Source organism: Rhamphochromis longiceps, linkage group LG5, assembly GCF_057381845.1.
Source record: "Rhamphochromis longiceps isolate RC_006_pf linkage group LG5, R_longiceps_female_GT1.1, whole genome shotgun sequence".
Taxonomy (NCBI): domain Eukaryota; kingdom Metazoa; phylum Chordata; class Actinopteri; order Cichliformes; family Cichlidae; genus Rhamphochromis; species Rhamphochromis longiceps.
Window position 1 is genome coordinate 1,540,352 of NC_140561.1, and position 16,740 is coordinate 1,557,091.

A 16,740-nucleotide genomic window follows, 5' to 3' on the forward strand; every position below is an offset into this window, starting at 1 on the left:
ACTGAGGATATTCTTGGGCAGTGGAAGGAATACATCGAGGAGCTCTTTAATCCGACTGACATGTCTTCTGTAGTGGAAGCAGAGTCTGGGGACGAGAGGGACGATTTGACTATCTCCGGGGGCGAGGTCACTGTTAAACAAGTTTAACAGAGTTCCTGGGCTGGATGACGTTCACCCTGAGCTCCTTAAGGCGCTGGATGTTATAGGACTGTCTTGGCTGACAACTCCACAATGTTGACTGTTGAATGAATGACTTCCGACCGGTGGCACTGACGTCACATCTTATGAAGACTCTAGAGCGGCTCTTCCTCAACCTCCTCCGACCACAGGTACAACATGCCCAGGACCCACTACAGTTTGCATACAAGGCGGGTGTCGGAGTGGAGGATGCCATCCTGTACCTCCTACACAGAGCCCACTTACACCTGGATGGGGGAAAAGGCACGGTCAGGATCCTGTTTCTTGACTTTTCCAGTGCCTTTAATACCATCCGGCCCTGTATGCTTCAGGAAAAACTGAACAGGATGGAGGTGGACCCCTGCCTGGTGGCTTGGATCTCCGACTACCTCACCGACAGACCACAGTACGTCAGGCTGAAGGACATCACGTCTGACACAGTGGTCAGCAGCACAGGAGCACCACAGGGAACTGTGCTGTCCCCTCTTCTCTTCACCCTGTACACCTCTGACTTCTGCTACAACTCTGAATTATGCCACATTCAGAAGTTTGCAGACGACACGGCCATCATGGGGTGTATCTGGGATGATCAGGAAGAGGAGTACAGAAGTCTGGTGAGGAACTTTGTCGCATGGAGTCACACAAACCACCTGCAACTCAACACCTCAAAGACTAAGGAACTGGTTGTGGACTTCGGGAGGTCTAGAGCAGGTCCACTGCCGGTTCAGATAGAGGGGGAGGAGGTGGAGGTGGTCAACAAGTACAAGTACCTCGGGCTGTGGGTGGACAATAAACTGGACTGGTCATGCAACACAGAGCACCTGTATAAAAAAGCCCAAAGCCGACTGTACTTCCTCAGGAGGCTGAGGTCTTTTAACATCTGCAGGAAGCTCCTGAGGATGTTTTACCAGTCGGTGGTTGCTGGAGTACTTTTCTATGCTGTGGTGTGCTGGGGGAGCAGCACAGCAAAGAAGGACTCATCCAGGCTGGAGAAACTGATCAGGAGGGCTAGCTCTGTGGTCGGCATGAAGCTGGACACTCTGGTGACAGTGGCAGAGAAAAGGACATTAAAGAAACTGATGGACATTATGGACAATGCTGGGCATCCTCTGCACACGGCCATTAACAACCAGAAGAGTCTGTTCAGTGACAGGTTGCTTCTCCCCAAGACAAGAACTAACAGACTTAAAAACTCCTTTGTCCCACACACCATCAGACTGTTTAACTCCTCTCTGGAGGGGAGAGGGAGGGGAAACAGGAGGACAAAGGAGGGGGGAACAACTAAGCTGTAGTGCCTCTGCACCTCACTGTACAATACCTTGTGCAATACTTTTGTAAATAGTCAACGGTGCAATAGACTCAATACTTGAAATGTGCAATTCACTTGTATTTTTATTTTTATTCCTATTTATTCTATTTATCCCCTTCGTATATTTTATTTATATTGTCTCTGTATTTATATATATGTGTGTGTGTGTGTGTGTATAACTCTGTAACTTCTGTCGGTGCTGTGCTTTTTTGGAAATCGAATTTCCCAGAGGAACCCACCCGAGGGATTAATAAAGTTCTATCTTATCTTATCTTATGTTGCGTGGAGATAAGGGGCGGTACATTTGGATTGGCAGACCTGCGTGGTGGTTCCCATCTTTAAGAAGGGGGACCAGAAGCTTCAGCTATAGGGGGGATCATTCTCCTCAGCCTCCCGTGCAAGTCTATGCCAGGATGCTGGAAAGGAGACTCCCTCCCCTAGTTGAACCTCGGACACAGGAGCATCCCAGGTTCTGTTATCTTCCTGGTCACAGATCACTGGACTAGAGTGGGGCGATATGTAAAAACTTTCCAACCGACAATCGTCAGTCCAATAATCGATGATGAGCGATACATTCACGCATGCGCAGACCTTTTGAATGGCGGAGTAATGTAATCATGCACGGACTGATTTGGGCGTCTACAAGACAGAAGTCCACACCTGGACAAACTAATTTCCCTCCAAAGTTAGGGCTGTCAGCGTTAATGCCGTCATCATGATTAAAGTTTTTAACGCGCTCAACCCATCTGGAGCGCAGAATGAACAAACTTTGGACCAACTGTCTGAAATGCGTTGACAGAGACTTTTCAGGGATTTTGACTCAGTCTGCGCTCCAGATGGGTTGGGTTAACTGTTAACTGCGTTAGTCACATTAACGCTGACAGCACTAAAAATATTTGTCAAGGATTTTTTTCATAATGGCCTCTGGCTCGCACTGGAGCGGCTCACAGCCGAGTGTGAAGCGGCGGGAATGAGAATCGGCACCTCCAAGATTGATAGAGGCTCCTCAAAAGGGTGGAGTGCCCACTCTGTGTCAGACATGAGTTGCTGCCCCAAGTGGAGGAGTTTAAGTATCGCGCGGTCTTGTTCACAAGTACAGGGAGAGAGGAGTGGGAGATCGACAGACTGGTGCTGCAGCTGCAGTGATGCAGATGCTGTACTGGCTCGTCACAATAAAGAGAGAGCTGAGTGTAAAAGGTCGATCTATGTCCCTACCCTCAGCTGTGGTCATGAGCTGTGGCTGGAAGAACGAGATTGTGGATACAAAAAGCAGAAATGAGCTTCCTCTGAAGGGTGTCTGGCCCCTCCCTTAGGGACAGAGTCAGGAGTTTGGCCATCCAAAAGGGCTCAGAGTAGAGCAGCTACTGCTCCACACCAAAAGGATGCCTCCTGGGTGAAGTGTTTCAGACATGTCCCACTGGGAGGAGACCACGAGGCAGATCCAGGACACGCTGGAGAGATATAATCTCTTATATATATATATATAATCTCGGTAAGATATAATCGCTTACCGAGGAATGCCACGGTGCTCCCCCAGACAAGCTGGAGAAGGTGGTTAGGTCTGGGCTTCTCTGCCCAGACCCAGGTAAGCAGAAGAAAATGGACGGATGGAAGAACATTATACATTAGAAATAATATTTGGCAACAATAACACAACGTTACATGGGGATTTCACAAAGGTACTACTGAAGTGCCCCCATTTCCATGCTACTTACTACGTACCAATGTCCTCCTCAATACCAAGCTGTAGCTTTTTGCCTTCCATCTTTTCAATTTCCTCATCGTTGAATTTGTACCAGTCGCCAGTACGAGCATCTTTCACGTGGGCGATGTAGTGGCCGGAGTAGGCACTGATTCCCCGATGAATCAGCACTGCGCTCAGTTCATAGACACATTTCTCATCTGGCGAGACGGAGACATAACATTATAACTCATGTTACTGGGTAGTAAGACCGTCCTCAACCATACAGGAGATGTAATCACTCAGCCCAGATTCAGAGATGGTCTGTGCTGGGCCCCTTTAGTTTACCAGTGTCTACATACACAATGAGTCTGGGGCCACTTTAGAGACAGGCTGCAAGTGAACTTTTTCACATGTCACTTTGTTAAAGTGCAACAACTGGCAGACAACAGATGATGTATTTATTTAGGTACCTCAAATACATAGGTGCAATCCACATTTGAGCTATGCTATGACTAGGTGTGAACTAATGTAGCTGTCAACGTGTAACTGAATCCCTCAAGACACAGTTGTATCTATAAGCTGGACCACATTCCTGTTGTATAGCTGCCACAAGCCAGTGCAAGCTGTTGAATCGGTGCGGCTACTTTCTGTGGCACACGGAGAAACTGCTCATACCTTGCTTTTCTTCTAGGAAAGGCCCCATGTCCAACTGCTCTGGAAAGCTGATGAAAGAGTTGAGCTTCTTCTTGTGGCCTGTTTGTCTGGAGGAGAAAACACATGTCTGACCTCAAGGCAGAAGAAACCAATGACATAAATAGTTTAATTAATTAATTCCAGCTAGTTTCCTTAAAAAAGTGACTTTAAGAGATTTAAAAAAAAGATTAATTTTAATACTGCTATGTATTTTAGTTGAGACTAGAGCTGGGCGACAGAACGATAACGATATGTATCGCGATATAACTTTTACTCGATAGAGAAATTAAGCTATCGCGATAGACCTCGCCGCTCTTGTCCTCAAAAAAAAAAAAAAAAAAAAAGGTCAGCCAATCCAAACTAAGTAGCGCAGAGCCGAACCAATCACAGCCGCAGCGTCACGTCGCGTGACTTGTTACGTACAGCACAAGTGCCAAGCCACACGTGTGTTTGTTTGGGAAGCAGCCAGCGGGTAATGGAGGAAATGAGTGTGCCGACTAGAAAAATCAACCGAGCGTGACCGAAGAGAAAACAGATGATGGTTCCAACGCCGGAGAGATTGTCAAACGGAAGAGCCATAGAAGCTCCGTAGTGTGAAGGTATTTCGGCTATTTCAAGTCTGACAAAAAACAGAGTAGCGTGCACTGTAAATTGTGCCGAAAGCAAGTCTGGAAATACAATAAACTGGTGCATGCGTCACACTGTGCGCCACGTTATTGTTTCGGTGAAATGAATTTCTACAATACTGTTAATTCTACTCTCTGCAGTGTTTAAATGCTTACATATACACACAGTTAGTCCCTCCACACATACGACTCGGTTCTGCTTCTATGCCCCAGCTTTGTTTACTTTTTCCCACCGAGGCTTCTAGACTTCTGATTGGCCAACATTTCTGCACGGTTAGGAATCTAGCGCCACCTGCTGCTTTGGCATGTTCATAGCAGCGTTTTCCTTCATTTCTGCCTTTATGTGTGGACGGGATTATTTTTTAAAACGAAAACGGAAAATCTCAGTTTTCAAAAATACCCGTGTACGTGTGGACGTAGCCTCAGTCTCTGACTGGAAGCGCTAATTCGTCATTCGGCTTTTGTCAGACTAAAGTAACTGTTAAAACTGTTTGAAAAGCTCAGCTATACAACAAGGAGAGATTGAGAATTTCCTTTTAGTTCTCAGTTTATTTGATATTGACAAAAGTTAGTCAGTTTTGTCTGTTCTTCTGTAAAACAAACTAAGATTTATTTTTAGAATTAATATTTTGTTTCTAAGTGGAATTGACAATTTAGTCTGTTTCGTTTGTTCTATTTTGAAACTTAAACGCTTTAGCGGCTGCCTTGTGTAGTTTGCAATATTTGCCTTTATTTATCTGAAAAAGTCTCATGTTCCTTAAGTACATCTACCCTGTTGAACTTATTATGGGAAATAAATATTTAAATAAAAACAAGCTGCTGATTATTTCACATTTTACTTGTGAGCAACGGCACATTTAAATCTTACAAATATAGTTATTTGGCTTATATCGTGATAGATATCGTTATCGCCTGAAATGAAAAAAACATATCGTGATATGAAAAAATCTCATATCGCCCAGCTCTAGTTGAGACAGTACAAAAGGTGAACACAGCTACTCCAGCATCATCCATTCGACTCTGAAGTCTCAAGATGAGTGAGTGCCATCTTGGTTTAAAACACATAACAGATGTAACGTGGAAGAGTGGGCCGGCCTGTGAAACTGTGTTCAGCATTTCATGGATAATCCTACTTGTTAAAGCATAATGTGATCAGGATCTACCAAACTTAAGTTTTCATTTGTTGCGATCCAAAATGAGTGAGCAGCACACAAACATTTTCCTCAGCCTTCTCTTTATAGAAACTCTAAATCCTTTAGGTTTCTTGGCTGCCCCTTGTCAACTCAAAGCTTCAGATCACAGATCGTCTATAGGACTGAGTTCTTTAGGCTGGCGAGTGCACTCCACGACCGTGCTTCTCTTTACCCACTTCTTTGCTGCCTTCTATTCTAGCTGGGTTGTAGGAGATTAAGTACTTAATTCATTCAATGACATCCAAATCAATTGATTACTTTTATGTAATATTAATATTTAGTTGATATCCTGCCCCCATTTAAAGGAAACCACCATAAAAATTACAGATCAGAGAAATGCAGAGTGATGGCTGACCTATCGAAGACAAAGCGCATGAGCTGCAGGTTGAGGGTTGGAGGAAGGCTGTGCAGCTTGATCCTTCGGGTGGCATTCTGCTTACTCTGACACGTCTCACAGAAGTAGCGGTTTTCCCCATCCAGCTTCTCCTCCTGCAGAGTGAGGAGCAAGGAAAATAAAGTCAGAGCATTTAAAAGGCAATTCAATTCAAACTGGACAGATCTAATATATGCTAACATGTGACTGATTCTGATTTGAAATAAACTAATTCACTAATGTCATCTACAAACTGCGTGTAGCTGAATGACAGATACCTTTAAGAACTCGGTGACACACTCAGTCAGGCTCTTGTGGCCCTGGATGTTCAGCTCTAGCTCGTAAAACCGCGATGGAAGAGCAGATGATCGTCCACACTGGTTACACCTGATGAACAGCCAAAACAACAGATTTCCACCTCTGCTTTATGCACTCTCAAAAACGCCAGCTGGGTCATTTTTGAGATGAATGTTTTAAAGTTTGGGGGGAAAGTCCTGAAGTTTTTCAGTTTTTTTTAAATACTTACTAAGCATCCCATTCTTCTTCAAACCAAAACCATAAAACTGCTGAGCACTAGGGATGGGTATCGAAACCAGGTTCTCAACAAGAACCGGTTCCCACTGTTTCAGTTCCTTGGAATCGTTTGCCATTTTTGCAAACGATTCCCTTATCGATTCCAGTCGCCCCAAATGACGTCACCACGTTGCGGAGCGTCATTTACCTGGCAGGAAACACGGCGGCTCAAACGCTCAAAAGTTTGGTTACACTTTACGAGAACGGATGACAACAGGACAACTTGCAATACTTGCAAAGTAGATATTTCATTTAAGGGAGGAAACACTACGAATATGCAAAAGCATTTGCTCACAAAACACGCGATGACCTTAAATGAATGTCGTGTTTTTAATTCCGCTCCGGACTCGTGAATCTCAACCTGCAGCAGCAGTAACGTTTGCACGTCCTCTCCCGTTAATGCGGCAGGTAAATAATCAACAACAGTGCATATTATGTTAGTGCGATCTGCCTTATTACAAACCTGCCATTACTGTGCATTTAGTGACCATGATGAGACAGACAGAGTCTGGCTCAGATGCTGGCAGCTCTCGTTGCAGTCTGCCGGTAGCGTCTCCTTTCAGGCCAGGATAGACGAATGTCACCGAGCAGTGACTCAGTTTGTGGTAAAAGGCTTGCACCCGTTTGCCACAGCAGATGATTTTCAGTAAGTGAATGTGTTTAATTGTAGGCAGGGACATTACTAGATATTCTTGTGTAATTGTTACAGAATAATTTATGTTATACTTTGTTATTGCTACAGAAGAATATTTATTTTATTATTTTACATTTACAATATTTTTTCCTGGGGACCCTGTGACACCCCATTGAAGAGCCACAGGCTGGATCTCTTAAGATCTCACTGTTGGGTTTGTAAGGCCATGTTACTCCTAAATTTCTATCTTGTTCAAAGAGAAGATATAAAACACAGTTCCAAGTGTTCTCCTTTTTTAAAGAGAATCGATAAAGAATCGAATCGTTAAACAGAATCGAAAATGGAATCGGAATCATGAAAATCTCATCAATCCCCATCCCTACTCAGCACATTTGAATGATTCACGTTGCAGTCCAAATGCTAACTCTAATATGAAATAAATATGCACACACACTAAGCCACACCTGTGAAACCCCTCCTATGTAGCAAACGGCAGAAACATAAGATAAAGAACTATTTTCCAAGAACTGTAAACATAAACAAGCAGCACATCTGTGTGGAACAGGAGACCTTCCTGTCTTCCTCATCACTGCATTCTGACAGGAACCAGCCTGACACACAAATGTGCCGTGTCCAAATCACTGTGTAGTTTTGTGTCAAAGTCAGAAAAGCCATTGTATACCGTTCTTATGAGCCAAGGCCCAACAACTCACTCACAGTTGGGGTTCAAACTACAGTTCTGTAAGGGTTAGCAGGGATACAGACTGATGGAAAACTTAATCTTCAGCAAAGAAGTGTATGTATGCTGAGTTTCTACCAACCAATGTAACGTGATGTAATGTTCTGTACTGACACTAAACATGTTCTAAGAACATGTTCTCCAAACGTTAAGCACTTAGAGCTTCAGCTTCACAGACAGAGCTCCATCTGCGTCAGGCTTTGACAGCAGAGCTCTGAGGTGAGCATTTACACGTGTTAGTACTATGTCACATGTGAAAAACAAATCCACACACAGCAGTACTCTATTGAAACAAGTGTAAGTAATAAGAAGCCTTACACAGTAACATAGGAGAACTGTCCACAGAACTGCTGCTGAATGACGTTCCGCAGGTTCGGGTTCTTCTGTTTGGACAGTGTGTCCTCCAGCAGGGACAGGAACAGCTTCGAGAACTCCTGGGCATCCTGAAAATAAAGGCTCTGAAGTCAGTAGGACAAAAAGCAGAGTGTGTGCACGTTCCTAACAAGCTTGAAAGCCAATATTTGCTATGAGCACCTTTATTCTTCAACACATTCTCAACTCTTAGGCAAATTTTCTCTGAGTGTCATTTGTATACGTGTTTGTAATCGGCTGCTCGTCGTTTTTGCACTGCTAGAGCTGCAGCTACTGAAACACAGAACACCCACTAAGAATGTTCAACGAGTAAAATTCATTTCACTTTGACCTGCAACAAACCAACGCGATGGCCACATCTATGGAACAGTGCGCTTTAATGTTTGAATGGATCCAGTTTAAAGTGTGGAGCTCAGATGTGCAGCCATGAGCAGCCAACAGCAGCACCAAAATACACACTCGGCCATGAACTAGTTCACTGGAATTAAAATGTTTATCTGACCATTTTGTCTGCTAAATCAACAGAACAGCCACTTTCTGCAGCATTAATTGCACGTGCTTTGTTGCAGCAGTATTGTATTTTGTGACCTCGGTTCTCTGAAAATGTCTGACTGGAGTAGGTGACACATTTTCTGTGGAGGAAGCCTCCAATGACCCATGAAGTAGCTGTTTTAGATTGGTCACATGATGTCAACGCCACACACAGGGGAAACCTTCGGTTAACTAGCTGATAACTAGCTTCATTTGACTGTTTATCCAGTTTGGCAGTGTTAGGGAGTTAATCCAGGCCGCACACTGGTTGACCTGACTTTGTAATACAGCCCACAGTTCTCGAGGTGACTTACCTTGAAAACAAAAAAACCTTAAAAAACCCCAAACACCTAAAAACATAAAGTACAGCACAATAATTGACTATATCTGGGTTTTTCTTCCTGATTTACTGCTAAGTGTTGATATTATTCAATTATAATGTAATTTGTACATGCCTCTTATGGGAACCAACTGTGGCTTCTAGTAACAAAATGGCTAAAAATACAGTTTTGCCAAGTTTCTGTTATGTGTACAGAACAGCGATTCATCCTGTAAGTTACGTGTGCTTTTTAATGCTCGAGTGATTCACAGATCAGTGTTTAGTGGCTTAACAAACATTCCTTTGAAAATGTTCAGGTACAAAGACTGGACTGAAACAAAAGCAGTGTGCAACAAAGAACTTCAGATTGTCTCAAAAGATATTGTGAGATCATTTTGCCTGGCTCCTTGGACACATAGATAAATGGGACTGAATGTACCTGTTGCTGTCCTGTGTCCAGACCAAGTGCTTTCACTAGCCCTGAAGGGTCGATGTACTTTCTGTTGCTATTCTGCAGGAGAGCGAACAGATACTGTAGATGCTCACAGATGGACTGGGGCTCGTAATCTGAAATAGACAGAGGATAAGCCTTCACAGTATACTGTATATGCACTGTCACAGTAGCTAACATAAAAAGTCAACTTTTGCTTTAAGCAAATTATGTCAGTTACTTGAAAATACATTCAAAACAGTAGAAATGAGTACTAGTCCAGCAGAGCATTGGGCCTTTCACATTTCACACAAGAAAGTTTGAATTTTGCTGTGCGCTTGCCAAATACCCCAAGCTGCTCTCCAATGCATCCATCAGACTGAATGTGAGTGAGATGACTGTATTCTCCTCCGTTTTGGTTGTTCCGTGAAGTGATGGTGCATGTAATGATCAGTCTTTTTGTCACACACTCACACCGCGAGGTGCAACTGGGGCAACTCAGGGTTCAGTATCTCGCCCAAGGACCGAGATACAGACCACACAGACCAGAGAAACCAGGACTGCAGGACCAGGGATTGATCCTCCAACACTGGGATTGGTAGAAGACCCAGGTGCTTTACAAGAAAAGTTACATTTACTCATACATTCACAAACAGCTTGATTCTGGACACTTTTGCATCACACACACGGCCAATTTAGAATCTAACAACCAACCCTGTGTTTGTACTTTGGGTAGGAACCAGTATGGGAAATGGACTGGTTCTTATACAGCATTTTTCTACTCTGAGCACTCAAAGTGCTTTACACAACTTGTTCATTCACCCAATCACACAAGCACTTTTCCCTAATAGGTTACTAAGTGCTTTCTAACTAACGTTCGCACAACATTAATACTCTGATGGACGCATCGGAGAACAACATGGGGGTAGTATCTCGCCCAAGGATATTTGGCATGCAGACTGGAACAGACTGGGATCGATCGAACCACCAACCTTCCAGTTAGTAGGTGACCTGCCTGCTCTACCACCTGAGCTACAGCCACCAGTATCAGTAGGAATCTATGAAAGCACAAGAACAAGTGCCAACTACTGCATACCGACGTGTGTACTATGTTATTTATATGTACAACAAGCAACAACACCTTTCCAAATCTGGCTAAAACCTGCCGAGTTTACTTGGAAAACAAATAAAAACACAGAAGCAGCCCAGGATTTAGTTTTGACTTATACCAGACTCAGTGTCATGTTCCTCTGCTCTTGAATTTTGGCACTGATAGAGACTCCTACGCAGCTCCAGGTTGTGGAACCATACTTGCAGAAATGTGTTGACGTAACATGTTGCACCAAGGTTGGTCAACCCAACAAATGTGTTCTAGAAAGGGGCAGAGACAGACAGAGAGACATAACCTTATCTTTACATATACTGTTTCTACATGTGGCCAGGACTTGGACTGTCAATCATCAAGCAAGGCAGCCAAAAAAAGGCCATGTGAGAAAATCATTTGCAGTACCTTTTCTCGACGTTCTGAATTTGGGTCATCGATACTGTGAAAAGCACTTTCATCAATTTCTCCAAGCCATGCCTGTTCACCAATACCAACCAGGCAGTTGGGATTCCCTTTGCAGTTCCTCCTGGAAAAGCAAATGAATACTATTAACTTTACTGGTTCACACTTTGGCTACATTGCTCTTAAACGACGCACAGCTGACAAACACAGCCACCCACACATTTAGAATAGAATTCAACTTTATTGTCATTGCACATGTCACAGGTACAAGGCAACGAAATGCAGTTTGCATCCATCCAGAAGCGCTTTAGCCACGATATAGATATATTACACATATATTAGCAATAATATAGATATATTTGTATCCAGGTAGGGGCCACGGGGTGAGACCAATAATGGTTTTTGTAGCGCAACCATAGCAAACAGTGCGGACCTTAACAAGACACTAGCAAAGTGTCTGTGTGCTAGGCTGAGCTAAGTTGTGCAATGTCAAATTCGAGAGTGGGTCTTCATTAGCTTTCCTACAGTCTATAAAACTGCTCCACAGACTTGATGCTTGTCCGCAAGCGAGGGAACAGCCGACCATTAAGCCTTTAACTAATCTGAATATAATGTAGTTCAACAAATGGGGTATTTTCACTAACATGCGCTATCACAACAAACATTGTTTAGAAATGTTGATACTGTACCTGCAGGCACCTCTTTTGCAGGCCGGGAGGTTGATTCGATATGCTAGCTCTATATGCTCCTGCCTGATTTCTTCTGGTTTCACAGTTTCCACCCAACGCCAAGCCGCTTTCTCCAGCTGTACGCGAGGCGCCATAATTCTATGGAGTAACGTTAACCTCTGCCACACATACGACACGAAAAACCCCCAAAAGACTCAAGTTAACTAAAGTGGAAACAGGAATGCTAAAACTGTCGGCTAGCCGGAGTTATCGCTGGCCGTGGCTTGTTTCTTGAGCAACCTCCAGGTAGCCAGCTAATGCTAGCGTTCTCTCATAACCCTGTTGAACATAGTTGTAAGTCCATGAGTCCACAACGTAACAACGGAAGGGTTAATAAAAGACGACAAACTACCACTAACAGTATTTGCAGGGTAACGCCAGAAAAACAACACTCTTACTACGGTTAGCTAGCTAGCTAGCTAAAATGTAGCCCGACCGGCTGTGCTAGCAAGTCATTTTCCTCTGTACTTTCTATTTAACGCTCTCTGACGCTAACGTAGCAAGTTTATTGTGTTAAGGTCAAATTTCTCGAACCGTTCATACGTGCAGCTGCTTCACCAAAAGTATTTATGTATTTTCACATTTTATTCACGGTTTATTTTAGATTTAGCGCCCTTGCGTCAGTTTATAAATAAATTACTTCTCCGCTCAAAATCAACACGACGTCAAAATGTGACGTCGCTACTCTTCGGAGGAGGAGGGGACACGCGGACACCGGCGGACGGGCCTGCTCTCTGCACAAATGATGGGAAAGCGTCAGTTATGAGTTTCACTTCAATAAGCTGCTGCCTGTGTTGTCGACGCGGTGTTTACTCCTCGGATACTGTAATTCTGAAATTTCTCGCTGTCTGTCTGAATGTAATAGAAAAGCCAGCCGGATGGAAACGCGCTGTAAATATAGTTGGACCGAAGCCTGTCAAGCCTGCGATACGTGTTTGGCACTGATGTTATTTAGCCTGGGGCTAATGTGGGATACGTGTGTGTCTGTGTGTGTTAGAGGTGGCCAAAAAGAGACATTATATACTTCAGTAGGAGGTGACATGCTTATTAAAACATTCTGGTAAAAGTATTGATTTAACTTTTTTACTCAAGTAAAACTGAAAGTGCAGGTTGTGAAAAATAGTCAAAGAAAGTAAAAAGTAGGACGTTTCTGTGCAAAACGGAACCTTGTGCTGTATTAATCTAATAAAATGATATTAGTATATGGTGCTGTGTTCCAAAAGGATAACTGGAGGTGAGCCTGAGGAAAGCAGGGAGGATCATCCAGTCACACTCTGTTCACACCACTTCCTGCAGGATCCACTCTTGTGTTATACTTATGTATATACACACATATACACATGTGTATGTATATATGTGCATGCATTCTTTTTATTTGTACATACATTCATTGCTTTTTTTTTTTATATATTTCTTATATTTTATTTATTTATTTTTTATGTTTCTTATGTTTTGGACACCACTGTTGTTTGTGAAGCTTGCACACAAGAATCTCACTGACATGTGCTGCACCAGTGTACCAGTAATGTGATGTGACAATAAAAGTGATCTGATAGAAACTGTACCTCTGTCTAATTACCCCTGTTGTGAATCAGTTATGTAGAACATGAGCACAGATAAAGAAGGCGAATGTAAAGCAAACAGTTTTTGTTGCCTACACCGTAGACGGTGATTTAGGGAAAACTCACAATCAGATTTACAAGTATTTGAAAATTCTCTTGACAGTAACAAAGTAGTGAACGGGATTCTCCTTTGTGTACAGACGGTGTTCATGTGACCTGGGCCTGTGCTACAAAGCCAGGGTTTCTTACTGTCATTTGATTGGCTCACCCTAACATCAGTAGTCAGGAACACGAAGCTGGTTAATGGTTCTTAGTCGTGATGGGCGTGGCATTGGCAACATCTGACCAATCACAGTGAACTGCGGCTTTGCAAAGGATAATTTAGTATCGATAGTGCTTCATACGTGCAGTTTGGTTAATAAGGCCAGAAAAGAGCTTCCGTATTAACGACACTTAGAATCCTCCCAGGGATCTTGCTGTCTGACCACAGAATCGACGGCTAATAACATCACGGAGAAGCTCGCAGCTATTAACGGGAGACTGAGAGACCAGTGTCGAGTGTTAAAAAACAGCTTGAAATTCTCAATTACCTTCGGCGCCAGCTCAAGGCTGGAGCCGAACAACAACTCCCTGATAACGACTGTGTTGAGTCTGTTCCTTCCCATTCCATGCAAGGCCACCTGGGTTGGCTGGAAGACTGTTTACTTAGCCTGGCAGGGCGAAGGACACTGTCTCAGCTGAACTCTGGACACGCACACACAGACATATACTGATACTGATAAGCACTCACTGACGCGTCACCCTCTCTACCCCGGATCCAACGCCACCTCCAACGCTTACCTCCCCCATGATGTGGACATCAGGTCAGCTGGAGGCGCAGTCGAAAGATTGCAGCGGTCCCAGATCAGATGTGCACACTGGAACTCTTTCCCATGTTGCTGTCTGTGTTTATTGTGTTATGGTGTGTTGATATCTGTGCATTCCTGTATTATCCTTCTGTGTTACACATTTCAATGTTTTTTTCCTCGCTACCTGGCCTGACCTGTCTCCCCAATGTGATGTTTGTGTTGTATGTACGGTCGGAGGTCTGTCATCTCGGTTGTGGGCAAAAGACCTGCAGCTGACAAATAAAGGCCATCTCATCATCTCATCTTCGAGGAATAGCGATGCTATTTTCCGGAGACTTGGCTGGTCACAGTGATCTCTTTGGACCTGGCCTGTTAACTTAAACCACAACACTGTGTAACAGCAGCAGTCTCTTGTGTTAAGTTGTTTTCGTTTATGCCTTCTCTTGTTGTCTCTGTGAATATTCATCTAATTAGGATAACTATAATAATGCAGTAAAATAGCTTACTGGGCAGCTCTTTGCATTAGCTATTCACACATACATAATCTGCTTATCTGTGCTATCAATATCCTGCCTCTGAGAAACATTGTGTTGAGCTGCGTCTCTCACTGCTGAAGTAACCATGACCCAGCAGAGCTGAGATGTTGACACAGCTGAAACATACGTGGAGAAGGGGAATTGTGTGCAAATCTCCAGATGTGTGGGTAGACCTTTGTCATGTCAGAATATACAGACATGTGACAAACTAAAGGACAAACATGAAACACAACAAGTGCAATGTGTGTCAATGTTGGTTAGGTCTCATTCAAGCCCTGGAACCAGCCCTGGGCCTCTCATAAAACAATCTAACGAGCAGATACGCATTAAAAATATCTATCTATCTCTTAACAGTCCCCCTTTTTCATTTCTCCCCTGAGAAATGAACTAATCCCTTATTTATCCATTACATTTACTTACATGTTAAAAGCCTAGAATATAACATAAGTGATTCTGCTAAACAAAACAAAGCCTTTCAATTGCCCAACCCTACCTGTCCCCTCAACGGGTTGTATGTTTTCAATGTTTCCTCATTAGTTTGTCATAATTACTTCTATCCACAATTAATAAATGAAACAAATAAATCACGTTGTGAGACAGCACCTTGCATTTACACAAGGCTGTGATCTGCCCTAAATCCATGTCCTTCACCCCCTTTTCAACTAGAATCCCAGTTTAATTTTCTTTCAATCCCAGTTTAAAACTGACTTCCCTCAGCGCACACTGTAACTCCAAAAAGATGAAATTAGCTTTTGCTGGTAAAAGGTCCTACTTTACTTTTGTCACTGGTTTGGAAACAGCCTCTATAAAGTTAACCTGTTTCCTCTTTAAAAAGTTACCTCGTTTCTTCGTTAAACTCAGTCCTGGTTTCTTCGCCCCCTTTAACGGGTAACGCATATCTTTTATGCTCACATTTAACCTTTGTCTAACGAGCTTTCAGTCTCTTAGGCTGCGTTCACACTGCAGGCGAAAGCGCATCAAATCCCAATTTTTCAAATCCGAAAATGTTTTTGACCCTCTGCGACCCATATCCGATCATGGTGTGACAGTGTGAACGGCACAAATCCAATATTTTCAAATCCGATCTGGGTCACTTTCGTATGTGGTGCTGAATCCGATACATATCCGATGTTTTAGAAAGCGACTGCTGGTTTACGGTCAGGTCTTTTACGTCACTGACACAAGACAGACACCAATTATCAGCGCCGGAGGAGACATCGTGAAGGCTTCCTGGCCATCCGGTGAAACTGCTGGGAAGACAACGTGAACATTTTCTTTGTACTGTATAATCTGCAGATTCTGACAGAAATCTGCAGCTATCCTCTGAAGCAGCAGTAAGGATCATTATTAGGTTATTCACATTATTATGTAAATAACAAAATAAAGCAAAAATTGGGAAACGTAAAGTCCGAAGTCTTTATATTAAGGCCATCAGTCAAACATACTGTTGCTCTGGGTCTAAGCAGAGCGCGTTGTGTGTGACGTCTTCTTTTGCGCATGCGGGCGCTCTGAGCGTTCACACTAGAGCGCGTTTGCTGTCGCATTTTATTTGTAGTGTGAACAAGCAGACAAAAACATCGGATTTGATCAAAAAATCGGAATTGAGCATCAAGACCTGCAGAGTGAACGCAGCCTATGAGTTAGCTCTGTGACAGATTAGCGCCCTGCTGTGGGTGGAGCCTGCCTCTTGCTCCATGGCAGCTGCAGTCGTGACCCTGATAAGCAGTGGATGAATGAAGAAACTGGATGCAGTAAATTCAGTAAATTGCATTGGTTTGGGGTAAATAACCAGACATTTACACAAAACATACATATTTGGCTATTATTTCAAACTGCTACGATTTTTGAAAACATTTGTTTTAGGAAATAATACTACTACTAATAATAATAATAAATTTTATTTGAG

At 43.3% G+C, this 16,740-nt stretch overlaps 1 protein-coding gene across 2 annotated transcripts in view; it reads right to left on the bottom strand.

The window, feature by feature from the left end:
- usp48 (ubiquitin specific peptidase 48) overlaps positions 1–13,406 on the bottom strand; it is a 30,266-nt gene extending 16,860 nt beyond the window's left edge. The window contains exons 1-9 of one of the 2 annotated variants that reach the window (XM_085405455.1): positions 11,850–13,406; positions 11,164–11,284; positions 10,883–11,024; positions 9,663–9,790; positions 8,320–8,444; positions 6,334–6,442; positions 6,038–6,171; positions 3,846–3,931; positions 3,209–3,388 (exon numbers count right to left, since the gene is read on the bottom strand). In XM_085405455.1, the coding sequence (XP_085261581.1) occupies positions 3,209–3,388; positions 3,846–3,931; positions 6,038–6,171; positions 6,334–6,442; positions 8,320–8,444; positions 9,663–9,790; positions 10,883–11,024; positions 11,164–11,284; positions 11,850–11,983 (1,159 nt within the window). In that variant the 5' untranslated portion in view covers positions 11,984–13,406. The remainder of the gene's footprint in view (positions 1–3,208; positions 3,389–3,845; positions 3,932–6,037; positions 6,172–6,333; positions 6,443–8,319; positions 8,445–9,662; positions 9,791–10,882; positions 11,025–11,163; positions 11,285–11,849) is intronic. The other variant, XM_085405454.1, reaches the window with a different exon arrangement.
- Positions 13,407–16,740: the final 3,334 nt, after the last annotated feature.